The sequence below is a fragment of the Neodiprion lecontei genome, chromosome 4, assembly GCF_021901455.1.
Source record: "Neodiprion lecontei isolate iyNeoLeco1 chromosome 4, iyNeoLeco1.1, whole genome shotgun sequence".
NCBI lineage: Eukaryota > Metazoa > Arthropoda > Insecta > Hymenoptera > Diprionidae > Neodiprion > Neodiprion lecontei.
In genome coordinates this window covers 29,833,282-29,859,663 of record NC_060263.1, presented here as the reverse complement: position 1 = coordinate 29,859,663, position 26,382 = coordinate 29,833,282, and the positions used below count along the sequence as shown (strand labels likewise).

The window sequence follows — 26,382 nt, the reverse complement described above, 5'->3', positions numbered from 1 at the left end:
TATTTCGCCAGTTCGTTGTTCTCTGTAAGAGTGTCAATACAACGAGCGTGAGCGAAAAATTCTGTGGCCTAACCGCGTTGAACAAATTACAAGGAGGAAGCGCGGACACAAAAAAGGATGAAGGACATGTCGGAGTACCCTAGACGTGTCATGTCCCGTAGGTCACTGATTAAATCGGTTTTTTGAAATTGAGGATACTGGAGTACCTATATACGTGTAGCGAGAGTTAGGAGAAGGCGGCTTGACGAACCAGAAATTCCAGTTCCCCGACTTGTAGAAGTCGGGCTAGTATTGATTTTCAAGGGGTCGTTTGTTCGAGGGAAAAGTATATTCGTGTGTTTGTTCACCGGAAGGAAATTCGGTCAGTTTAGACTTGGTGATCGAGTATTCGTATCGATTTGCCCGCGTGACGTTTCAGCTTTATACCATAATCTGTATTTACTCTGTAGGTTGCCTTGTAAAATGTATTTCTGTAAAATACGTTCTAGAATAATGGAAAAAAGTATCCTCTATACTTTCATCGAGTTCGGTTTTCGTCAGACACATGTTTTCAAACGGGATATAGTTATAGAAATGTTCTAGACATGCGTATAGATCAAAGCAACACGTGAGGCAATCGGCCGAAGATTAGCGACCGGATAAGGAGTGTAGCGTTTCATTACTACGGCAGCTGAAGGCCGAGTTGTTTGCCAGAAATTAATTGCTGTAATTAAAAGATTCCTAACTGTGAATGAAAACCACTGCACACACGTGTGACTGCATATCTCTTATTCGATGCCGCAGGCCTGATCTCGTATCGAAGGATGGATGATTTAGTTACGATGTCGTGGAGTTGGTACAACGGATCCGCGTCTGCGTATGTAATGATGTAGATGGAGGTAAATTGATGAAAAATAACACACAGCTGAAGGGAATTAAATTGACAAGATTGAATTTATTGTCAGAAACGAAGTAAAAACTTAACTTTATCAAGTTTGAGTAAATCAACGAAGACCGTAGTACCGCAGGTTTTCATTACAGCGAAAAAAATGTACAAAAAAATAAAAATTGTCGCCCTGCTTTGGCTGATTATAACGGCAAATAAATAATTCGACTTAAAATAATATAATAAATTCATTGACCGCTTACGGCGATCGTCGAGAGATTTTTCACGATATATATTGTGTATAAGTAAGCACGGATAATAATAAGTTGACATTACCGTTTCGATTTCAATTCAAATGTTAACATAAGTTATAAATTTATTCACACAATTTAAATAATCATAGTATAGTCGATATACAATATACATATATATATACACACATATATATTTATTACACATGTGTGTATATATATACATATATATTTATTATATATATAATATATAATGATAGGTATGTTTTATTTATTAACTTTACGGTGAGTATATCTTACACGAGGCGATAATACATATTTACATATCGTACAACAGGCTTCGCTCTCAATCATATAAAATTACAAAAAATTTCCTACCTAAATTCAGAGGACCCTAAGACTACGCGCAGGGCTTTTACGCGCCTCGCGTCATCTGCTCCACACTTGACGCTAACTTTTAATTCGATTTATACACATTTCTTATACTTCGTGTATACGTCTATATATGCATATAGATACACTTATTATATACATATACGTATTTGTGTGCGTATACATACGTACAATCATATATACACATATATATATATATATATATATATAGATAAGTAAATATTTACAGCCTTGTCACGAGCGTATTATATATAGGCAATCACGTAACCATTTCATTTATCAAGCATAAAATTAGGTATTTTAATTGATTAATTAATTAATTAATAATCAGTCATTGGCGAGGTAGGCCAGTGTGGTAGTTTTACAAAATGCAGCACTGCAGCAGTCACAGCAATAGGGGAGCACCTATTATTATATGCATAATGATATATACATAGATTAATTGTGTACGTAAGTATTACAGTGACAATGATGAATTATCGATATTAATTTCAACGTTATTGATACAGTTATTATTAGCGTCATTATTGTTATTGTTATTATTATTATTATTATTATTATTGTTATTGTTATCTTTAATTAATAATAATATCATTATGCTTACGAATATTATTAGCATTATTATCGTTATTGTTATTGTTTTTAATCATTATTAATAATATTATCGTTATTACGGATATTACGAATATTACGATTACGATGGTTATAACAAACTCGAGCGTCAGGCAGGCGGGTTTTGCGGGCGGGTAAGGATCATAATATAATGGCGAAAAACGAACTACACAAGATAGGCTTGTCCGGGGGGCGGGGGTTGTTGCTGCCGCCACGCGTTTCTCTCGAGTGTCGAATAGTCCGAGTCTATGGAGGAGTAAATGTGCTCGGACAGGGGCCGCCTGCCCGCGTTCCCGGCGCCCTCGAGGCCGGTTTCCTGGTACGCGTGGTTCACCGTCAGTCTGGGACTCGGAGTGGCGGTGCTTCCGGGCGTTTCCCTGCCGGCGATTTCCAGCCTCCCGTTATTGTGGCTCTGCAGCGTGGCCGTGCTCGAATACGCCGGGGGCGCCTGGAGGAGCTCCGGCGAATCCTTGAAGAGGGGGTGATGGTGACCGGCGATGTGTCCGTGGACCCGGAGCGTCGGCGTGCCCTTCTCGGGGCGGCCCTCGAGGGTGTAGGTATTCACGTTGCGTCTGTAGAGGGACGAGGGTTTGCGACGTAGCGCATCGCCCGCGGGCATCGCGAACCTGAGCCTTTCCCAGAACCTTTTCTCACCCCAGCGCAGCCTCACCGCAGTCCTTAGGTACGGCCTCAGCTCCGGGTCGGACTCCGCCTCCGGGGCGACCGGCCCTGCCTGTACGACGACCAGCTGCCCGGGTCGACCGCGAAGCGCCTCGTGTACCGCCGCGCGGAACTCGAACCGCGACCATTCCGTCTGTAGGAAATTTCGCGTCAGGACGATCAGCACCCTCCTCGAGGCCTCGGCCGCTTCCAGGACGACGGGAGCCGCGGCTCTCAGGCAGGGAAGATCCCGGTGATGGAGGCAGAGTCTCAGACCGCCGCTTCCGGCCCCGGCACCGTGTTCGAGCTCGGCGACCAGCGATCGCAGGACGAAGTCCTCGTCCTTCGGACTGTAGCAAAGGTACCCGTCGTAAAGTCGCTCCCGGTCGTCGGGCGGCGCAGCCTTTGCCCACAACCGGACACCGTAACGCGAGTAAGCCCACGTTCGCACCGGTTCTCGGAATATGAAGGCTAGGACAGTGACCACGAGAAGGAGGAGGACCGCCGAGAGGGTGGCCGCGACCATGGGAAGGTAGTCGGAGACCATTATACTCTCGATGACACCACCCTGGGCAAAGTAGTCCGAACAGGCGGTCTCGTTCACGTCGAGGCGGCGTCGATAGGCGGGCCGGGTTTCGTTGTTGTCGCACCACACGTCCGTCGAGTCGACGACCTTGTGCGCGTTCTCCGACACCCAGGTGGTAAGCTCCTGCAGAAACTTGCATCTGCAGGACCACGGGTTGCTCCCGAGAGACAGCTCGGTCAGACGAACGTTCAGGGTCAGCTGCCAGATGGGAAACGTGACGAGCCTGTTACCGTCGAGTCGCAGTATCTCGAGGGATCTCAGCGGGACCAGGGTAACGTTGCTCACGAATCCGATCAGGTTGTTGTGGAGGTAGAGCTCTCGCAGGTGCGACAAGTGCTCGAACTCGAATCCCTTCAGGTCGTGTATCCTGTTGTCCTCGAGATGAAGCGTCTGGAGGTTGTTCAGTCCGTTGAACGTCCGATTCTGGATCGACTCTATCCCGCTACCGTTCACGTACAGAACTCGCATGTTCTTCCGCCCGATGAACACGTGGTTTTGGAGCTCCCGCAGATCGTTGCCATCGAGGTAAACCTCCGTCGCGTCCATGGGAATTCGCCGTGGAATTTCCGGAGCGCCCAGACCCGAGCAGTCGACGACGTTGGTGTTCCAGGTCTGGTCGTGGTAGCACTTGCAGTCCGACGGACAAGTCATCTCGCAGTCGCAGGCGTCGAAGTCGCAGCAATGGCAGAGGGCGAAACAGTGAGCTTCGTAACGGCACAAAAATTGCTCGGGTCTCGCCTCGATGGCGGGAACGATCGCCGTGCCTCGCGGCCCGGATACACGGCACATCGCGTTGTCCAGGTCCATGACTCGCGGATGCTGACGAAGTGCGGTCATGTTGTTTATCACCGGAAGCCAGTCCATCGAGCAGTTACAGTTGAACGGATTTCCGCCGATGTAAAATTCGGGGAGGGACTTTCCGGCGGGAACCGGAGTCAGACGTAGAGCCGTAAGTTCCATGGTCTCGATCATGTTCGCGTACATGTCGACGCGGGTGAGATTCACTTTGCCGGTAAAGGTGTTCGGCCGCACAAGGCTGATGTAGTTATTGTTTATGAACAAGAGTTCAACACTGTCCGGTATCGCGATTGGTGAAAGCTCGGTAATCCGGTTGTGACTGGCGTCGAGTGTCCTCACTTTTAGATCACTTATACCGTAATAATTTCCCAGACTTTCGATGAAATTCCCGTGAACGTCGAGCCACTTGAGATTATTGGGTATGAACGCGTAGTCGAACCACTCGATGTGATTCTCCGACAGATTGAGAAGCAGGAGACTGGCGATGCTTGTGAACACGCCGTTTATGTCCGATAGAAAATTTCCGTCGAGCCGAATCGCCTCGAGCCTCGTGTTCCGTTCGAACGCGTCGAGCTCGACGTGCTGCACTTTGTTTCTGGCGAGATTCAATATCTGCAGATTCGGCAGGTCCCAAAGCATGCCGCGCGTCAGGTTCCCGATGTTGTTGCTGATCAAACGGAGCCCGGTGAGCTGGTGCAGATTCCGGAAGGATCCGTTGCGAAATTCGCTGATTTGATTCTCGCCGAGGTCGAGGGTCTTCAGGAACGCAAGATCGCGGAGCGCCTCCGGAACTGTGCTGAGCGCGTTTCCGCTGAGATCGAGCTCCTTAAGGTCGGAACAGTTCCGAAAGGCCATCGGATCAACGGAGACGATCATGTTTCCGGAAAGAGTCAACCGGCTCAGAACAAACAGTCCGTTGAATAGCTGAGGTCCGATCGAGTGGAGCCGATTTTCGGAAAGCTCCAAGGTGTGCAGATTGTAGAGAGGCAGAAAGGCGTTGCTCTCGATGTGCCCGATCGAGTTGTTCCGGAGATCAAGGATCTGGAGGAAGAAGAGATCCTTGAACATGCGGGCGTCGATGCGAGTCAGAGCGTTGTGGGACAAATCGAGGACTATCAGACGAATCAAGCCCAGAAAGGTAGTCTCGTCCACCCGATCGCTCCCGAGCGTGTTCCCGGCTAAATTCAGTACCAGCAGCTGCTCGAGTCTGGTGAACGTTCCCCGGGGAAGATCACGGAGCTCGTTGTGCTGCAGATGCACCTCCCGGAGGTCGCAGGTGCTGGCGAAGAGGGCCTCGGGCAACGAGCCTAGGCCGTTGTAGCTGACGTTGAAGAGGCGAAGGCTGGTGAGTCCGGTGAGCGCATCGCTGGCGATTTCACCGATGGAATTGTGCTGGAGGTGGAGCTCCTGCAGTTGGCGCAAACCGGACAACGGACTCTCTTCCGGGAGGCTTCGGATCTCGTTGTGAGACAAATCCAGGGCCCGAATATCCGCGTGGCATTTGGCACGATTAGCCCGGCTGTCGGCGAGGCCGACTTCGCTGATCTCCCGTAGGTGATTTCCCGTGAGGTTCAGGACCTGGAGATTCCCGAGCTCGCATAAAACATTCGGCGGCAGGACTCGCAGGTTGCTGTATATGATCTCGAGGGTCTGCAGCTCCCGGAGGCCGGCAAGGGCGCCGGGGACGAGTTCGAGGGTACGACCGGCGCCCCACTCCGTGTTCAACGTCTGGAGCGTGAGCCGCTTGAGCTCGGCGAGGGGTTGGAACGCAGAGGCCGGCAGCCGCAGCAGCTTGCACCCGTCGACGTGGAGCTCGTGAAGACCGCTCAGACGGTGCCAGCTCTCGGTTGATATCAGACTCTCGAAGTGGTGAACGTTGCTGCAGGTCAGCCTGAGCTTGAGAGCGCCGTCGAGGGCGGGCAGAAGGGTGCCGATTGCCGACGAGTTGAGCTTGAGAAGCGCGCAGACGGCGGATCGCGTGTCGTTTCCTTCCGGGGCCCAGTGGCAGGTGCCCCGCACCCCGGAGGACAGTACGAAACAGATAACCACCACACTAGCACTCCACTTCCACGAGGGCGAACACAGCACTGTGAGCATCGTGTGAAGATTTTCCGACGGAACGGCGAGACAAGGGGCGGGGGGTATGAACGAATGGAAATAAACTTGAACCGAAGAAAAACGGAACAAAAATCAAACGGTTTGGTATTTTTACCGCTGGCTGGCACACTGTGCGTCACGATAAAACAAAACTGCCCATGTCTCGTAGGGGTTGGTTGGCACGTAGCTATCGAGCACACCGTGCCGACGAACTTTCGTTACACTTTCACTGATTGTAATCTTTACTGTTACTTCAACGGAACTCGGGGGTTCTCGTCCCCCTTCTTCTTCGTTTTTTCTTTATCCCTTGTTCAATTATCACTTCGCGTCGATATCGCGACCGTCCGAACCCGTTTCGAACTCTTCGTCAAGACTTTGACCGAGTCTTCGCTACACAAAGTTCGTAACTTAGAGCGACGGCGAATAAGACGATCCATTCGCGCTCGCCGCGCGCTCAACACTGACTGAACGCAACTGAAACTCGTCGAGGTATTAGTGGGCCGAGTTTCAGGCGGCAGCCGGCAGAAAGCGCTATCGTACGGCTCTCGCCCCCTTCATCTCCGTACAGCTGGCTCGGTGGTGGGGAGAACCGACCCCTACGAACCTCGAGGTATTCATTCTTTACCTGTCAGGCCACCAGAAACGAAGGTCTGCGGAAAACTTTTTTTTTCAACGAAGATTCCTAAATGGATTACAATATTCGCACCCACGCGTTATTATGCGTATATGTATAAAATGACCAGCAGCGTCTAATTTTTCACGTTTTCGTTTCATTTCATAGTCATCCGCTATTTGACGCGAAGAAAAGTCTTTTGATCTTACGAAAATATGCGCTCATTTCTATGAAGAAACTATATGACAATAATTTTCCCCTATATTATTGCCCCTCACGCCCAGCGATAAAAACAATATCGGTTTAGAGTACTTTGCGCAAGAGAGGTCTGAAGAATGAAATGAGTCGTGACGTCAGCGGAAGTTCGAATCGGAGATCGAAAACGTAAACTGCAGTACAATAATGTAGGTGCGATCTTTAAAGATTTACGAGTTAGGTCAAGAAAACAGAAATAATCTGCCATTGGTTAAGTTAGAGCGCTGTTAATCATCGTGAAACTTCGCACACCTGGACTAACTGTCCTAACATATCGCAAACACCTATTATACTTTGGTTACACATACCTACCTATACATTCACCAGTTTAAAGATTAAAACAATAATTGTTATTGCATAGACACGCCACGTTGCCTCATAAAATCGCGCTTCCGAAATCACTCATACTACACCGAGTGGCAAGATGGTATAGTGTTATAATGAGTTAACCACAGTCACTCGCGATGTATATTTTTGTTCCACCACGTTGTTATTACTTTTTTTTCACTTTGTTGAGCTTGGATAATTCCTCGAAGAATATTTTCAACCTGGTGAAGCTTTATTCAGTCATTTAGCTCCTCGCTTTTATCTATCATTAAGGGGATACGTCGGTAAAATTTCAAACCTGCTGGACGGACACGAAATCTGACCATCAAAAAAGTTTCGTGAAACGAATATGTTTCTGCACACTGTTTGGATTGATTGTATTCGGTAACTTTCTAGACCTCGGTCAAATAAAGTTGATAATTAGAGTTCTTCAAAAAGCTTCTAGCATCACACTTTTTCTTTTCAAACTTTGAAATAATTCGACACATATTCTGGTAGTGCAGAGAGCAAAAGTTGGCATCCAATTTGCAATCTGATGCTTAGCCATCAAATTATGCCACGCGTTATACAGTGATGGATGAAGATTAAAAAATGATGCTAAAAACCAGTTAAAAAAATGTTTGAAGCGATTAGCGAAAATTACCAGCTGATACCAGTTATATTCATAATTAGTCAGGTACACGTCAGACATATGTATATAGTATATTTACATACATGTATTGCTGTACATGATGCTAATTATTACATTTCCGTTGTACGGTGTGTTACAGAGAGTGAACTGAATAATTCTGCAAATGACGATGGAATAATTGGCTCCAAGTTATATGCTACCTATTAACCCTACTTCGGTCAGCCATCAACATAATAATGTATCCATACATTGTACGCAACTCTACCGTCGGAATATCGTTCCCCCTATGAAATTCTGCTTATGTTGCACATATTTTTAAAGTAATACCAAGAAACAATGCCGTGCCGGTGATTAACTGACATAGATGTATATCTTTTTCTTAAGCCAGAGTTTAAGTAGAGAATAGATAATCATGTAATTTTAGAATCGTAAAAGTGGATGCACGATCGGTATGTTTCTGACGAGAGGTAGAAATTTTCTCAATCCAGGGTGAACGCTCGGTAGGCCAACTTTGCTTTCACAAGACATTAAACACCTTAGAATCTCAACATTGAGAACTGTGTGGACACATGCCTATCTTCCCTACATATAGCTGTAAATACGAAAAAGTGTGAAAATTTTTATCTTCATTCTGTCTAATAATCCACCAAATTCAATAATGTTATTCAATAGTTAACTAATCGTCAGTGAATTTTTCTATCTATATTAACGTTCTCGGTATAATTTTTCCAACTTTCGTTACGGAAAATACGCAAGACGTGCACAGATTTCCCGAATTTTGGGAAATCACGGCAAGCCTGCGATAAATACCACTAGCATTGCGAAGTAACAGCTAAATATAGTAAAGAAATGCTAGAGAGACGCGTGGCTCAATCACACGAGAAAAACGCTGTGGGTTTGAAAAGGTGATTCATGACGATCGATAGACGGTCATGAAAATGTCGGTAGATCATCAACCAGCGGTGGTGATTGAAAATATACCCATATACGAGTATAGTCAGCGCCATCGGTAAGGTTCTCTTTTATCGACAGTAGGTAACAAAGTACAGTAGCCATTGCGATACAACAAACGATATCGTGGTTGTTGCCATTCGCTCAATTGTTGATGATAACTTACGTAAAAGTGCTTTATCGCTAGTTGAAAAAGAAAGTGCCGGCAGCGTAGTTATTAGTATTTCCATGAGTGGTACGCCGCGCAAAATAAGCGAACTAGCCAAAAGAAATTACTTGTATTATAGTTTCTCAAGTTAGTAAACGATTTTGGGGTGTAGTGGATGAAATAATTTAAGTACATGGGACAGTTGGATTCACCTGTTAGTCTACTATCTGTGGCTCTGAGCGTTACATCTTATCAATTCTGAAAACTAGTTACTGCCCGGAAGTGATAAAGATGTTCGAATTTTCCACGTCACGTTGTACCCTGATATTTAATACGAATTTGAAACACCAGAATAATTTTACGTGATTTGAACGCATTGCGGCAGTTTGACTTACGATTAGTAACATTACGCGTAACTAATTTTTTACGATGTTGGCCATTCGGACTACGTCACTTAACTGCACATTCTTATTTTGACTAAATCACATTCATTAAATAACGTTCGATGGTATGAAAACTATGAGAAATAAAAACCCTGATGACTCCATACTTTTGTATTTTGTAATTCGGAGGAATTCAATCACAAAAGGCATTTGTTACGTGTGATTGGAAAAACAATTATTTTCAAAATGGTTTTGTAGTGGTCGATCGAACAGTTCAATTAATATTATCACTTTCATGAGTCAAATATGTATAATTTTACAAAATAATGCAAGTTATGACTGCGAAGGCGATGGACGGATTTACAAGTGAAATCCTATTTTGACTAGACTAACAAGTCTGCAACTCTTCGGTTATTCCACGCAAGTTTGCAAACAAGTATTTTTCAAATTATGTCACATTGATCGAACACTGTGATTTGAATTTACGTGGAAATTAGTGAAAACTCGTTCAGGTAAATTTGAATCCTCGTCCTTTCTCAATTGACGAACACAGAATTGAAAATAATAAGAAAACAAGCCATTGTGATTTCAAATGGAGATACGAATTTTACACCAAAATTTTCTCAACGAATAAATTGGATCCATCTGGATTATAGATATAGTACTTTAATCTTAATTGTTTTTCAGAGAAAACAATTATATTTCTTCTTGTAGATAAAGTTCAACTTTTAAAAATATTTAGAATTATTGAAGTACACAGCTAGTCCGGGGTAAAATCATATACGGTATTGGTGGAAAAAATATGCCATAGAAATTACTAATTGATAAAATCTGTCGAGAAACAAGTTGTTGAGTGATAACGATCAAATTTTCAAAGTGGTGCCCGAAAAGTTTCCGTCGATATGGCCGACCTGCCACATCTCGTACGCCCTTCAAGTATCACACCCCTTGTCCATAACCCGAGTTGGCGCTCCATCCAAAAATCGTTCGTATATTCACTGGCAAACAGAGAATTCTGTATTGGAGTGGCAATTACTGAATGAAAAATCGAAGCTGTTCAGGATTCGGCGGAAAGGATCGCTGACGGAAATATAAGTCATCGCATCCGAAACACTACGATTTAACAATTTTCACGAAGTCGATATTCGCTGGCGCATATACGATTCTGTTATCGGAATAAAATTTAAGTTTGCAAGTGGAGACCGCATAGTTTTCGCATAAATAACGTATCTTTTTCGAAATGCAGAGAAAAAATCCAATGAAAGATTTTTGTGCTAAGAACTAGTGATGAGGATTTTGCGTGAAAACTATTTGTACCGTATAATCTGAGAGCGCATGATTTTCGCTTAATTAAGAATCGTGTGATCATTTTTCCGATATGACCAAAATCAAGGGGCCGAGGGCTGACCTTTGCGTATTTTAAGCCCTTCCTTCGGAATTAAAATTTTCGGCTCAAACAATTGAAAACAATTTTCTTGATTGCACGATTCGAAAGGGCACGAATGTTGTAAGCAAATTTTGCCACCCTTCGTCATAAACGCTTCTCCTACCTAAGCTTTGTTTATCGGATGTAAACAATAACTTTGACGCGAATTCTTCGTTATAAACGAGCAATTGTTTCTAGAAAATTACATACTTCATCTGATATGTGTTGCAACTTACGCTGCGACTTCAGTGATATGTCAGCGATTCTCTTTATCGAAACCAGCCGATGCTCATTCAATTAATTGCTAGCAGCCTGCAGGCTGAATGTATATTATGCAATAGCAACCGACCCACCAAATAACAAGTTGAATTTACGGATCGCTGAATTAAAATGTTTCAACAATGAGTCAAACATAATTTCTGAGTTTACATTACTGAAATTCTCATATAGAATACAGTAATATATTTTTATCCGGACTTATCTTACAAGAAAATTTGCCTCGTAAGAAAAGCGAAACAATTTGCATTGTACCTATTTCATTTTTCGTAGCTTTGTTGTAGCTGGTCATTGAAATGGCAATTAATTGAAACCGAAATATACGGTGGCTCACATCTGTGTTAAGCGAAATATTTCTCATGAAATTTATTGTGCTCTTAAAATCTTTCCAAGTTAAGAGAAAAGTATTTTGGCGAGATATTTTGACATTTTCACAAAATACCTGTTTTATTACAGACGAATTGTTCTTGCGTGGATTTCGCGTACAAGTGAGCTTATATCGATCGGCAACCTCCGTCGGACGGAAGTGAGTCTAATCCAACCAAAGGCCTTGACAGCTGTACACATTATGACGTATGCGAGCGATGTGTGCGAGTATGTTAGGATAAATGAAACGTAGGCATATCAACAGACAATGCAAACGACGCCCACTGATAATGCCGAAATTAAGATATGGAAAAGTTCTCTTCTCTAAGATGTCCACTACATTATCACTCTAATAACTCCTGAAGTTTCCAGATTTTCTAGCCACAAAAATACAGTTTTTTTGCTTATCATTTTCAGGAATGGAATTTCAGAGTAAAATAATGAAAAGAATTGAATTCTTATGAAATTTTATTGAGTGAATGTTAGCTTTCATCGTATATCTTCGTGATCTCAAGTATTTAAGCTCTGAATCTCAGAACTAATTAACACAGTTCGCATTAATAGTATATTTGTAGTATTGTTTTCAAAATGACAATGTCAGTGGTTGAATAAATTCTCGATTGCAAAAATTACGAGAATGAATTAAAAGAGGCTGCAAGTGCTTAAATTTTTAAAAACTGTCGTTTTGCTATACGTATAGTTGCCTGACTTCGGCTGCAGATTGTATTTATTTATTTTTTTTTAACGGCACTTACAATTCAAGTCTTTTTCAATTCTCCTCTTCAAATATTTGTTTCGTTAAATTCGCCAATATTGCGATGTTTTCCTTGTTCTCAGATAAGGTACACGCCACACAGAGCTCTCCAACTACGGAAGAGTGCTCTCGAAGTCTGCCATCTTCTGTAGAGCCAGACGAAATAAATATCTGCAATAAGCCTTATGTGCTTTCAACAAACTGTGATTTTGTATACGTAGATATACACCTCAGTTTTAAACGTTGAGATGGTAGAGACTTGTAGATTGTTGAGGCTTGAACGAGGACCGTTTGAGCCAATTGACAGCGTCTCGGCGTGGGTAAGACCATCCGACTCGTTGTCAGAGTACGTGAAGATATTCTCTCCAAGGCTATGCATTGCGATGCATTTGAAGTAGGTTTTTCTTTTCATCTCAAGGTCATTCGCAGATGTGGCCTAAGTTTTACCTGTGACGTGAAATTACGCACGACGAACTGTCTGTCCGCAGCAAACAAGTTTATTTTTGTAACATAGCTGGTGGGCCTAAAAAATATTGAGAACAGAAAATGCGTGTCTTGCAATTTGCAACCCTTCTTCAATTTACCCCAAATAACTCACGTCAAGTATCATATTTTTAGGATAATATTTCATCACCGACTGAATTTATTACCTGAATTAAGAGACTTTATTGTTGGGTGAAAATTCATTCGAACCGTTTCGATTATTCGTAGCGATGAATTGTGCCTACAGAGTCAACCGGACCCTGTGCAATAAATTTCTGATAACTTATGCTGATCAGTAATTTCCGGAATTTCCTTCTACGTTCTGTAGTCAACGCAATGAAGAGCAGTTGAATCTTCGTAAAACCATTGTTTGCGATCATGTAACTATTTTTGGAGCGTCGTTACACAGGCGATAACAAACTGAATCATGCGATTTCATACAAGACTGACTGAGTTGCAGCAAAAGTCTCAAAGTCCAGATTTTCTTTTCTGTTTCTCACGTGAAAGATTCAGGAAATTGTTTCATTGTAGGTTGAAATTTCCAATGGTGAGATATTTTGAATTACTTTCTTAACCAGTTCAAATAATGCAAAGGAATATTTTGCATCAGTCAGATGGAAAGCAAATATTTAACATGGATTTGTACTTGCCGGGTTCACGTTCTTTCCTCGTACTATACTTACGAATGATGAATTTTTACTTTTACCGTCGTTGTTTTACGGCATTATCAATTTCCAGTAATACTCCTCACAATGGTATCTTATCCGTCTGTTTGCTGCAATGTGTACGCATCATACATGTGGGCAAATCTACGTTAAATCGGCCAGCAGGACTCGTATTTTTTAAGTCAATCGAAACTTCTTTACGCCGATCATACGTGGAACGAGATTTCCATTTTTCCGAGTCCGAACTATTTTTTATTTCATATCTATAGTATATCCAACTGTCCTCAAAATTGGCTATCCCATCCAACTTGACGATAAATTATACCTCCAGTTAAAATTGTTCGATGGAGCGTAAGCAACTTTCATAGTATTAATGTAAATAAAACGGTTCGCTTTTCGGTAACTAACATTTTTCTAACATTTAACTTACGTAATCGGGACAAAAAGTATTTTTTCAACAAAATACTTTGATACCTCATTTTTGAAAAAAAAAAAAAACGTTCAGGATGAAATAAGAACGGAGAATGTATGCTTTTACGTATACTCGGGGTACGAAAAGTTTAAATAGGCTTGAAAATTAGAAAATAATAAAACTTTAACATTTGTTTGACGCTGAATATCTAACACATATCATGAAGCTGAAACTGGCAGCCAGAGTTAGCAGCCGAACCTCAGAATGCAGGGACGAATAACAGGGGACGGGGTCCCGGGATAAAAAATTTTTAACGCATGTCCGAAAAAATCTGAAAAAATTCACAGACGTAGTTTTCCCATCGTAGAACACGATGCCGCTTCAACTTTCAACAATCGGCTGCTAACATTAAAATCTACACGCATGTCCGAAAAAATCTGAAAAAATTCACAGAAGTAGTTTTCCCATCGTAGAACACGACGCCGTTAATTAACAAATTAATAAACAACGGAGCTTTGCAACGCAAAAGTTGAAACGGCATCATGTTCTACGATGGGAAAACTACTTCTGTGAATTTTTTCAGATTTTTTCAGACATGCGTTTCAAAAAATTTTATCCCGGGGCCCCGTCCCCTATTATTCGTCCCTGCATTCTGAGATTCGGCTGCTAAGCCTGGCTGCCAGATTCAGCTTAATACACATATCCCATGCCTTTGTGGTTTCATGCGGGACCTTTTTATCATGATATCAGCGTGCTACGCCTACTTTTCCTACGAGCGATTACACAGAAGCGTTGACCTTTGTCTAGAGTAAATTATTGAGGATAAAAATTATTAGTTCCATATCCTAAGCATCATGGGCGAGGTTTCTTTCAAATCGGAATTTGTTAAATTAACAAAACATTTCTGTACGAAAACTAACTAGTCCCTCGAGCAGCGTAGTTAACAACATTGTTCTACATAACATGGGCTTCCTAGACAATGTTTGCAGCCATGAATAATAGAGTTGATTCAATCAGTTGCTTTAGTGGTGCAATGCGCTGCGAATGACTGCAGCGTGCAAGGCATCACCGTGTATATTATCATGACCTCTCGTTCTATCTCTATCTATAGTTTGATAGATAAGCTATCTAAATCTTAACTTCCCGAGGATTTGCGTATCATCACTTACTTTGATTTTTAAAATAATCCTACAAGACCGACCATTTTTGAGTCAGTAATACATTGTCAAGTATTCAAAATTGAAACAAAGTTTTGGTTTAAATCAAAATTACATTATAAGGTAATATTCGTTTCCATTGGTTTTTGTCAGACATTTGAGTTGACTGTAAGATGGGAAAAAAACACAATTAACAATAGTTATTCGATTTCATTTGGATTTGTAACTTTCAGAAAAAATTCAGGTTACGTAATAGTTAAATCTGCAACAACTTTTGACAGTCAACATTTTAAAAGAAACTCAAGTCCATATGATATATTTTCATACCATAAAGTTGATCCACTCGCAATATCCATAACTAATATAAAAAACAAGACAAACCTATTTACGGTAGCGAAGAGCATTTATGTACTTCAAAAAGTCAAATATTAATTGTAAAATAAAGAAAATGAATAAGGAATTGAATAGATCTCTCTATAAGCAGGCTGCAATTTCGCAAAGTAATCACTAAACTGACATTTCTATGTTGCCACTGAACTCTCGGTAAATTAATATGACATCACCAATAATTATAGTTTCTGTTAAGCAATTACACGATTTAACGACCGTACAAATAAAAACAAAAAGACGAGATAATTTGGTGGAATCGTTTTCCTGTTGATAATCGGTTAGTATCAAAAAACATTGGGTGAAAAATTTCGATTGTATCCTTTTCCATGGAATGTATTTAGGTAACCATGGCACACTTTACATTAGGATCTTGATTCCTTAGTTTGTCTGTACACACACACAATCTTATAATACACTCATTTTAATAGTCTGACTTGAGATAAACAATCTCATATAACAGCACGCCAGTGTACTAAGAGCACTTCAATCTTTCGGTACTTACTAAATACTATAATGACGATATAAAAAATACACAATGTTATAATAACTAAGATAATTATCAATAGTATTTAGTTCTAATAACTGAGAGGATCATAGTGTGAGTTCACAAATTTATGACGTAGCTTCAGAGTGTATGATAATTGCGCTCTGTACGTGCTTTGTAGAATTTCCACAATATAAAGCCGATCGCGACCAGACCGCCAGTTAGGATTATGCCACCTGTGAGAAGAGGTACAGTAACATTCATTTCGAACATACACTAGGCATGTTTGTCTGACTACTGTAAAAGCAATCTTTGTTTTTCAATTCGTAACAATGATTTTATAAATCATTCGAGCTGTCAAGCAGAAACACTTTTGTTGAATCAACAAGTCTTCTCTTCCGAAAAGTACATACGTTATGATATATCTATTAGAGGCAAACACACATTTTGAAATTGAAGATTCCTTGAAGTGGACAGAAGTGAATTTAATGCGTAATAAAAGTGTACTTACCCATGAAACTGAGTCCATCGAAGTGACGATCGTCGGGTGGGCAAGGTGTTGTCGTCGGTGGTACAGCAGTTGTGATAGGTGTTGTCGTAGTAGATGGTGTGGGTGGTGGTGAAGTTGGTGGAGTTGTTGTTTTAGGCGAAGGAGTAGGTGTAGTGGGTGATTGTGTAGTTGGCGCAGAAGTAGTGGTATTTGGATTTGTTGTTGTCGGTGGTGTTTTTGTTGTTGTTGGTGTTTTTGTTGTTGGTATTTTCGTTGTCGGTTCAGTGGTAACAGTAGTGGTATCAGGGATTGCAGTAGTGACAGTGGTTGCGGTTGGCATAGGTTTAGTCGTTGGCTCAGGGCCACCATTGCTCGATTCACCAGACGCTAAATAAAGAAAACAACATGTAAATGGTGGATATAAGATTTGATATATTCAACAATTACTTATGCCTAAACACTTATTGATTGGAAGCTAAATTAACTGAAGATGAGTATTAGATTAATTCTTTGATGCTTCAATTTTTACTTTTTAATAAACACTGGCGATGAGTGAAATAACAGTTTATAGCAGTAAGTAATAAGACTTTCGAGTCTGGTGGAAATATTTGAGACAGGATGGGGTAATTGAGATGGGATTCATGGCTAAAAAACTGTTATTCCGAATACAGATTCATTTCATAAAGTCAATAGAATTCTATGAATATATGGCACGGGTTGTTCTAAACTACATGTGAAGCTACTACAAGCTTCAATCAGCTTGTTTCAGTATGAGAAAATACGCTTGGAGTCTTTGAGATGAGTATCTTTCGAAAAGGGATAGAGTTGAACAATCCAAAAATTGAACACCATCGATGGAATGACAAAAATTGGTGAAAAATATTCTTGAACAACTTGAAAGGCATGATAAGTCATGGCAAGAAAAAAAGGACTCAATAAATTACAACAGAATTGGATAAAAAATGTGTGTCTGACTGAGAATTCGAGGAGAAAAGAACGACTGTAGTCTCTACCAGCCAAATCAGTTAGTCATCCATGCACAGTCGGAGTGTCGAGTGGAAAGAAAAAAGTTGTACGTGATTATTACGTGAGGGAATAAAAAGAATGCAAAAGTTCCAGCAAGAAAAATGCTCATTGCGAATGACTAGTCTAGATATTGGAAAACGCTGACGAGAATACAAAGAACGGTAGGTATAGAATTTCGTTTTCAAAAGTAATACACAAATTGACCACGTATGATCTACGTCAATCGTGCCGTGAACGTCATGCGCACGTTGGTAGAAACATGCAGCGAGAGGAATAAGGAAAATACGAGACTGTAATTCGTTCTCTACGCCGCCATCGAACTTTTTCGTTTTTCGGACATGATGGATACTCACCGCTACTAAACACATGGACGAAGCAAGCGAGTGCGATCAGAATACACGTTGTTCGTACAGCCCTCATTATTATACGAATTTATAAAACTACTGGGTAAATGAAGAGTAAAAAGTTACAGGTTAAATCTACCGTCGCGTTGACTGGAGCTAAGAAAACTACCAGGAACACAGTCGAACCGGCGACAGGCGACAGTAGCGACAGGCGACAGCTTCAGACCATGACGACATTGAGACGACGACGACGACGCACGCCCCCCACCGCCCAACCAACAGGTTCAAAAAAATGAAACTAACAACGAATTGCGACGCAGTATCTTGTGTAACCCTACATGGCAAGTCTTTTCACGGTACTAAAATAATAAACGAAATTTCATTTACGATCGGATGGGTTCTAATGGATTTAAAGCGAGCGAAATATGTATCAGAATGCTTACTTGATTGTGGTTTTGAGTCACATTGTACTGTGAATGACAGTTCGCTTGAAGCTACCTTCACACTACGGCAAAGTTCGTCAGTTCGGTACTGAGGAAAATTCTCAAAATAGAAGACATCGAAAAATTGATTGTTTTTAGCACTTTATAGCCAGATTCTTTACTTTGTAATTTTCGCTTTTCACCAGGCGATACTCGTATTAAAGTATTGCAAAAATATTTGCACCGTCGCGCTCATGCAAGCGGCAGCAAGTTTGTTGCCGACTTCAAGCGAGTTTGGAATGAATTGACAATTCGATACTGCAACAATTAGATTGATCGATGATTATATTGTCGCTGGCATTTAAATATCCTACAATTGCTTATTATTGTTAAGGAGCTGAGTCAAAAATGACTGCTAACGGCAATCTGCCTGTAATTAACATTCGTTGCGATTGGGACGCATGTCTCAGGTGATTATTACACGTTTGCTAATTTGATCTGCTCTAACCTCATAACCGTTACCCATCGCAAGGTGATAATCAGTTTTTCTCTCTTTCACCAAATAGAGGCCGTGACAAGGAAGCCTGGATTTCCTACAAGTACAGAGGTGATGTATCTCAATGACTCAAAATAATACTTTTTCATAAATGTAAGTGGATTGTGTAATTATTACTATTCATATAACATGCATATTTTTATGGCAGACCAACTCAGTGTCACGGGAAAACTGGAACTACGCGATGGCCAAATATCGTGCTCGGAAGGGTTCACATTGATGAGTTACACTGGAAAATCAGTGACCATAAAACACACAGACTCCGGAACCGTCACTACGTTTGTCGCTCCCCTGACATCGTTTCCCTTGCACACCAAATCTTGTACCAGGGTCTCGGTTACCCCTGGAGGCTTGGGATTGTCAAGCGGGTCACAAGGAGAACTACAAGTATGGGAAGTGCAGCGTGGAGTTATCAGAGTATGGATTTAATATTTTATTCGTTATCGATCAAATTCTTCGGACTGAAGTAGGCATGCCATAGACCGTGGTTCTAAAGATTAACAATTCATGGTTGAAAGTATGGTATGCTCTATTGCAGCGCACATTGGAAGGCCATGTAGGGGAAATATACCAATGCAGATGGTTTCCATCTGGTGTTGTAGTTTTGGGAGGTGGTGCGGATTGGAGAACAAGAGTTTGGTGCGCCCAGACAGGGAAATGTCCCGTTACCCTCGTTGGCCACACTGCCCCCGTCACAGATATGGTTATCGTTGAGAGAGGTAGAAATGTCATCACCGCATCCAAGTAATAATTGTTTATACGTCATATTCTGCTCAAAGTATCCATTCACGTTTCAGAAATCTCAAACTCAACATGTTGTTTTTATTATATATTGAGCACATTTGTCTTATCAAAGTGAATCCCAACCCAATGTGAGCTGAAAGAATGCGACTGACAATGTTGTAGCATAAGATGCATTGTGTGGACTGTTATTCTTTGTTCCTACTTTGTGACACAATTTCTGTTAAATAATCCATGGAATTGTCAGGGATGGTTCAGCCAGACTATGGGACGTTGGGGAGTCTAAATGCCTAGCAGTTCTCTGTGAGTTGACGAGCAGCATCATTGCTTGTGCTATTACTTCTTCAAATCAATTAGAGCTGCCCCCAAACGAAGAGGTCTTGTCAGATCGAGAGATTGGAACACCTGGAAAAGTGCTTGCTCTAGGCTGTGAAGATGGGACTCTTGCATTAGTGGCAATCGCAGCCAGAGCTGAGCTGGGCAAAAAAATTCTCCCTTCTAGTGTGAGCGCTTTATCACTCGTTAGTAACGAGTGTCTGGCTGTTGGCTTAGAGAACGGACAGGTAAGGATCATGTTTTCTAATGATGATCTGCTAAGTATAGTTATCCTGAGTTTTGACAAATTTCTGTGAGTGATAGCCACCGTTTCCGTGTTCCATCTAGATTTATTTGATAAGTATAGTCAGGCAGCTGGAAACTCTGAGGGTAATCCACGAAAGCAACAGCCCTGTCAGAGCGTTGCTAGTGTACAGAGATTTGCTCTTGGTGGGCCAAACAGATGGTGTATGCATTGGTTATCGGCTGTCCTCGTCGAACAAGGATCCCATTTCGCCGGTTCGTCTGCAGCTAACGGGATCCGATTTTGAACCGATCAACGATCTGACATCGGACGGACAGGATCACATTTACGTTGGAGCGAGGGACGGGTGTATACGCAAATACCAAGTCGGTGATATTGTCGAAAGACTTTGATCTCAAGAAAAAAACATTTCCATTTTACAACATTAACAAGTGTGGTTGAAACTTCGTGCTGCTAATGTATGATCTATTCTTTTTTAACATGTGTATGATTTAGAAATATATGTCTATCGAAAGAATCAAACTGATCTATGTATCGATTTACTTATAATATAAGAACGTAGATTAGTCTCACTAGGTCGGATGCATCTGGTGAAAATATTTGTAATTTCTAAAACTAAAATTGAAATAAGACGTGAAACATTTTTGTTCAATCATATTTTTTCAATTATTCACAGCTCTTTTCCGAAAAATACAGCTTTTCTTTTTGTTCCGTTGTTGATCGATTATTACGACACACAGCGTTATGTCAATTATATCAGAAGCAGATTTTGATACAATTTATAGGTTTTAACTGTTTTTTGAAAAGAGTTCTGCGGACATTTTTTGTTGACACGCGGATTTCACTCGAACCAATTATACTAGCCGGTTCTATCACGTGATGTTAAATGCTTTTGGAATAAACCAGAATAAGTTTCTCGAATGGATTTAACGTATTCTGCTTGGCGACAAATTATCGTATCTGTGATCTGAAAATCTTGCATAATTCGATGGTCAAGCTGTTACGCAAAATAAGATGTCTAACTTCGAGGAGTTCTATCCACGCCTTGTGGATTCGGGTCTTCTTTCAACTGTACTTTGTTGCGACAAGCGATTTCTTTCGCATTTTGTCGCCTTTGCAAGTCTTTTGTAAATATGTGAGCTACTAAGCCCGTAAAGCCGATGACTCCAAACCCTATGTGGACCCATAGATCGCTACAAGTCTCCATCACCTTTCCGAAAATAAGTATCATCGCTGCACCGTACGATTGGTGGGCAACAGTCAAATAAGCAGTAGTCACGCCTTCTGGATCCGGGTACGTGAATTCCGCACAAACTTCAAACCCAAGTGTGCTGTAGCCACCATTGAAAAACCTGTAATATGAGCGAAGAGACTTTGAAAATGGCCTAACATTTTCGTCGATGTGCAGGAAATCGACTAATCTTCACAGCTTGTAACCGATGTTACTACTAAACTGTTGAGCAGTGAAAAAAAAAGTACAATACATTCTACAACGCAAATATGGCTATAATATGGCTGTAGCGGTACGAGCTACGAGCATTACTAATTTTGCATAATCAGAGAGCAAATAATCCCAGATAACAAAATGTTTGCAATTTGCAAGCAAGATATCACGAGTTGTGCGTAAATTAGCTAAGCTTAATTCCACGTATGCGGTTACTTTTGCGATTGTAAAATGAGCACAAGTAATGAAGCACAAATTGGTAGCAATTATGCAACAAGTCATGCAATTTGAGTAGTGTATCGCACATCTTGCGCTTAGCATGCTGCTAATTTGTGTATTCATTTTGTGCAATAGATCCAGACAAAGTGTGTGTTATGTATTGTAATTTACTTTCTGCTGAAAATCAGATCGTTATAATAATGTAATTGCGATTTGCACACAATCTTTGTTGATCAAAATACTGCAAGGAATGTGGTTCCGTCAATGTTATCTGGCACGTACATAGTCAGTATGGGTAATGATGAACGCATCATTTTATACCTATATGTCTTATATGCTATTCTCAAGATCAAGAGACATGCAACGTAAACGTCTGTACATTAATGTTTCATTATTTTACACTTCTGTCTATTGCTGAATAAGAGCTGCCTGACGGTTAATTGAGTGACGAAATCGTATCTCGTCAGATTTCCATAATGCGGTAAATATGGTAAAGATCAAGAATTGCAATGTTCAATATTACGTACCGTGTTTTGAATTTTTCAATCTATATACCTACATATATCTTTACTCGAAGCTAAAACAACATTATTCAAGTTGATTAAAATATTTTATTTCACCCTATAAAATACCTGTGCAAATTCTCAAATTTTCACGAATCGTTGTATATCCGATAATGCATAAAAAGAGCAGAGCTAAATTGAACTCGATTTAACGAAAACAAACTGATTAATTAGAAAATTTGTCTTAATCTCAATCTGTAGTCAACATCCGATTTAGCTAGTGTATAACTGCTATTCATTTACAGATAGATATGAAAGTTTTATTATTTACCCGAACACGATTGCTCCAAGGTAAATGATCCATTTGTACTCGACCAGCAAGCCGATTCCTACGAGCATAAGTCCGATCCACGATAGTGCACAGACTAAACTTATCATCAGTCTGAAAGAAAGTTCATGATGCTTCAGTTTCGGAAACAACATTTTCTCATCTAATTGAATTATGGTTTGCTCTGTCATCGATATTTGAACTCACTTGAACTTGTGTGTCTTGTCAAGTACGACACCCGCGACGATGGAGCCAACCATACCTAAAACTGTCATAATCACCCCGATTTGTCCAACTTCGACTTCCCCGTCCTGAAAAGGAAGAAGAATTTTGAAGAGCTGGTTCTTGGACATTAATTGCGTGGCTTGGTTACCTTGAATCGCCGGAGGTACATTTCGTTCAACAGTGTACTAAGAGCGTTGAAAACGCCTATAGTAACACCGAAGGCATGCCAGAGAGCGATATAGCTCCGATTTGTCAGCAGCCTTCTTGTCAGTGTTAAGAATCCTTCTGTACTTTCTGTCTTGTGCAGTTTTTGCAGCCTCCGGGTTTCGCTCGGTGGTAGCGGAGGATCTGACCGAAAAACTGTTGCAAAAAGTTGTGTGGATTGATACGTAAATTTTATTTGAAGTAATCGGTAGAAGCAATCCAAGGTTAACATATCTTTCGCACTAGTCAAACCGGTCATTACGTCGACGACGTTAAGGTAACAGTACATGTATTAAATTACGTACTTTGGTGTGTGCGTAAGTATTAGTTGCAGAAGATATGGAGAGGTGATGGAATTCGATCACGTTTCGATCATGACACGAATGAGCAGAAGGCGTGATGAAGAATGCGTTGATCATGAATGGCCATGCGGTAATCATGACCAACAAGAAGCTAATGTAACTTGCCTTTACTGTTTACAGTTTCCATTAACAATTAATTTTCATTCGTTGTATAAACGAGCAGACGGCCATTGGACGAGAATTGCAAGAATCGTGGAAATAAGGCTGATCGGATTAGCCGAATTTCAGTTTACCCCATTTACCCTTGAAGTGGAACATGCCGGCGTGTTGAATCGTCAATTAATATGATATTTTCTGCGTGTTCTTATAGATATACGTATTTTTAAATGCTCACAGACAACTACAGCAGCGGTGACCAACGATGCGAAGATAGCGGTAGTCAAGTAGAGTACAAACAGATCATTTCCAATATTTTCTAACTTCTCATGATTCCTGACGATGTTTGGTGGCAGGAGGAAATTAGTTGCTAATGCTAGTTGACAGCCAAAAAGCCCAATTGCCGTGGCTGTTGAAATCTCACGGGGTCCAAACCAGTTAGCGGCAAGACGGCCAGGGACGCTTATCACGAACACCTAATCCATAAAAAAGTGACAACGATCTCACTTTTTATAAAGATGAGAAGCTTAAGTAGAGAAACCTTCAATAATATCTTGTGAAAGTTATGACTGTAAATTACAGCAGCTGTGACATTCCGAGGACGGTACATTGTGAAGGTGAATATACTAGGCGATATCGCGATTGATCAGACAGTAAAAAAGTTGGATCATTGCGAAATGGTCGCTTTTTATACACCGCATCTCATATCTACGTATGATATACATCTGCAGCAGGTCGATGAGATTTCGTAATTACTGCCTTCTGAATACCATCAAGTTGCTATTATAGTACATATGTATATGAGTTGGAGATTTTCTGGTCTACCCATTTCCATTCACTGAAATTCAGCAAAAGCAATAAACTATGCATTCACGTATAAGTAAATGGTACAGGAAATTTCTGAACCCTTGGAAACTACGAGCAAATTGGTCAATACACCTGAAAATTTGTAATGGAACGCGGATTATTATAGTTGTATACCAAAGAACAATCCTAGCAGAATGGCAGTTGGCCACATATCGTTGAAGCGATCAATTAGCAGGCACCTTTCGCTGACATACGTATGTATTGATTATATGAAGTGATTACAGGCATAAAAAAATGTATTCAACGAACCGTGTATCACCCGATATGTTTTTTACCTGGGCACTAGATATCACGGCTTGGCCTATGAAGGTGACGTAGAATCTGTCAGGTGAAGCTGAAAATACTTTGATCCAGCTGCCGAGAGTGATAATAGCACATCCGACGATCGCGGTCCAGTGCAAGCCCAATCGATCTATGAGATACGATGCGGGAAATACCATAGGAATGTAAATCACCAGAAATACCAGGGAAGTCCAGTTCACGGCCTCGAGCGATACGTCGTAGTATCTAAATAAGTAGTGTCTTTTTGTTAGAATTATTGCGTTACAACCCCCAGAACTTGTGCGATTGTGCAAAATATACAGGCCGTGTAACAATATTATGTATTAAGCAAGTCTCTGAACGGGACGAAATAAAACTTATTTTTCTAAGAAACATTGTTACGTGATTGCACATGTTGTAGGTAACGATGATACAACTACTTCAATGTCTTTCGTTTAATTTTTAGATAACCGAAAGGAACTTTTTACGGTAGATATATCTGATACTCATACATGCATTTGACGGCTTTGCTATCGACGTATCACCTCGTTTGCCTGGTCGAAGGTTGACTGAAAATAGCGAATGCTGTGGAAGATGCTGTAAAAATGCTGTTCTTATACTCCGGCGTATTTGAATAATTCTGGTTAGTCAGAAACACAAGTTAACTTTCCCGGAGTGTGTGAAAATAAAGTACCATTAACTCTAATGATAATTGGATAATTGGGTAAAGGGCGTTATGCTGGACCTTGGTCCAACGTGAATCACCTAATACAGAATACTACACTGACAAATAGTTACATACAAATTCGGTTCGAGGATGATGAAGTCTTCAACGGTACGTCGTGTTACGTAATGTGGAAACCTGAGAATCTATCAGGCATTCCGGTTCTGATAAAAGTAATGGTTTAGGCCGTGAGCGGGCTCGTGCAGGATGTTGGTGGTATGATAGCGATAGCGAAACGTGTCCGCGTGTGATTACATACCTTTCAATGATGTTGCTTATGATACTGTACTGCAGCCATTGTCCGATGCCTGCGATTGCGTAGAAAATGAAAATGGTAAGCATCAGCCATCTTCTTGCGTACACCCTTGTCAGGGGGATAGAAGAGGTTTCGGTGCACTGTTTTTGGTCCATTTCAAGCGACCTCACGCTCTTCACTGTCGTGGGAATATCCGCAACCTAACAGCCGTGCAACCAGTATTTAAAATCATCGAAAAAGGCTTCTGACGCACAGACTTTCACATTTTTTTCCCATACGGCACTTTGTGTTTCAATCCAGTTTTATGATTCCGTCTAGTGACGATTACGTTTTGAAATTAGGATAAGCTTAGGAGCCTTCTGCTGGTCTCGTGTACCGTGCGTCTGAAGTCTACTAAAGAATACTGAAATTAACGATGTTACTCCGAGCCGACGAATAGCTCATAGGCACAACTAATTTCTGCTGTTGTTGATGAAATTATAGCTACAGGCCAAGTTTGTTTCTCAAATAGGCATTGGGGGGAAACAAGAAGTGATCGGTAGGTTTGACTGGACTCGTATTTGACCCGAGCTCCGCCTTCTCGCTCTGACGTCAGCATAACTGCCGGCGAGGATACCTTGAGGGGGCATTTTAATAAACATCCTATTGCATCGTAGAAATGCGCTAGACAATAACTATGCCTAGGAGGTTAGTCAGAGTGAACAGAAGTGTTTCAGATTCAGTCACAAGGTGAGTATTGTTGAGCATTCGA

The 26,382-nt window shown here is 41.3% G+C and overlaps 4 protein-coding genes across 6 annotated transcripts; 1 reads left to right on the top strand and 3 right to left on the bottom strand.

The window, feature by feature from the left end:
• Nucleotides 1-914: 914 nt before the first annotated feature.
• Nucleotides 915-6,753, bottom strand: LOC107220631 (toll-like receptor 7). The gene has a single exon (XM_015659300.2). The coding sequence runs from the start codon at nt 6,260-6,262 to the stop codon at nt 2,288-2,290; it is 3,975 nt and encodes a 1,324-aa protein (XP_015514786.1). The 5' UTR covers nt 6,263-6,753; the 3' UTR covers nt 915-2,287.
• Nucleotides 6,754-15,816: 9,063 nt separating this feature from the next.
• On the bottom strand, nt 15,817-18,072 carry LOC107220628 (integumentary mucin A.1). The gene is made up of 3 exons (XM_015659295.2): nt 17,853-18,072; nt 16,495-16,860; nt 15,817-16,219 (listed from the first exon to the last, which is right to left on the bottom strand). The coding sequence occupies exons 1-3, from the start codon at nt 17,917-17,919 to the stop codon at nt 16,125-16,127; spliced, it is 528 nt and encodes a 175-aa protein (XP_015514781.1). The 5' UTR covers nt 17,920-18,072; the 3' UTR covers nt 15,817-16,124.
• A 251-nt stretch (nt 18,073-18,323) lies between these two features.
• Nucleotides 18,324-20,668, top strand: LOC107220634 (proteasomal ATPase-associated factor 1). The gene is made up of 6 exons (XM_015659303.2): nt 18,324-18,735; nt 18,832-18,872; nt 18,970-19,238; nt 19,360-19,565; nt 19,810-20,125; nt 20,226-20,668. Exons 1-6 carry the CDS (start codon nt 18,674-18,676, stop codon nt 20,532-20,534), a joined length of 1,203 nt encoding a protein of 400 aa, XP_015514789.1. The 5' UTR covers nt 18,324-18,673; the 3' UTR covers nt 20,535-20,668.
• On the bottom strand, nt 20,516-26,123 carry LOC107220633 (uncharacterized MFS-type transporter C09D4.1). Of its 3 annotated transcripts, none has more exons than XM_015659302.2 (7): nt 25,635-26,123; nt 24,666-24,897; nt 23,762-23,999; nt 23,010-23,221; nt 22,844-22,947; nt 22,640-22,750; nt 20,516-21,494 (listed from the first exon to the last, which is right to left on the bottom strand). In XM_015659302.2, the coding sequence occupies exons 1-7, from the start codon at nt 25,784-25,786 to the stop codon at nt 21,161-21,163; spliced, it is 1,383 nt and encodes a 460-aa protein (XP_015514788.1). In that variant the 5' UTR covers nt 25,787-26,123; the 3' UTR covers nt 20,516-21,160. The 3 variants fall into 3 exon arrangements, with proteins under 3 accessions (XP_015514788.1, XP_046592597.1, XP_046592596.1); XM_046736641.1 differs by lacking the exon at nt 25,635-26,123 and adding an exon at nt 25,454-25,576; XM_046736640.1 differs by lacking the exon at nt 25,635-26,123 and adding an exon at nt 25,164-25,248.
• Nucleotides 26,124-26,382: the final 259 nt, after the last annotated feature.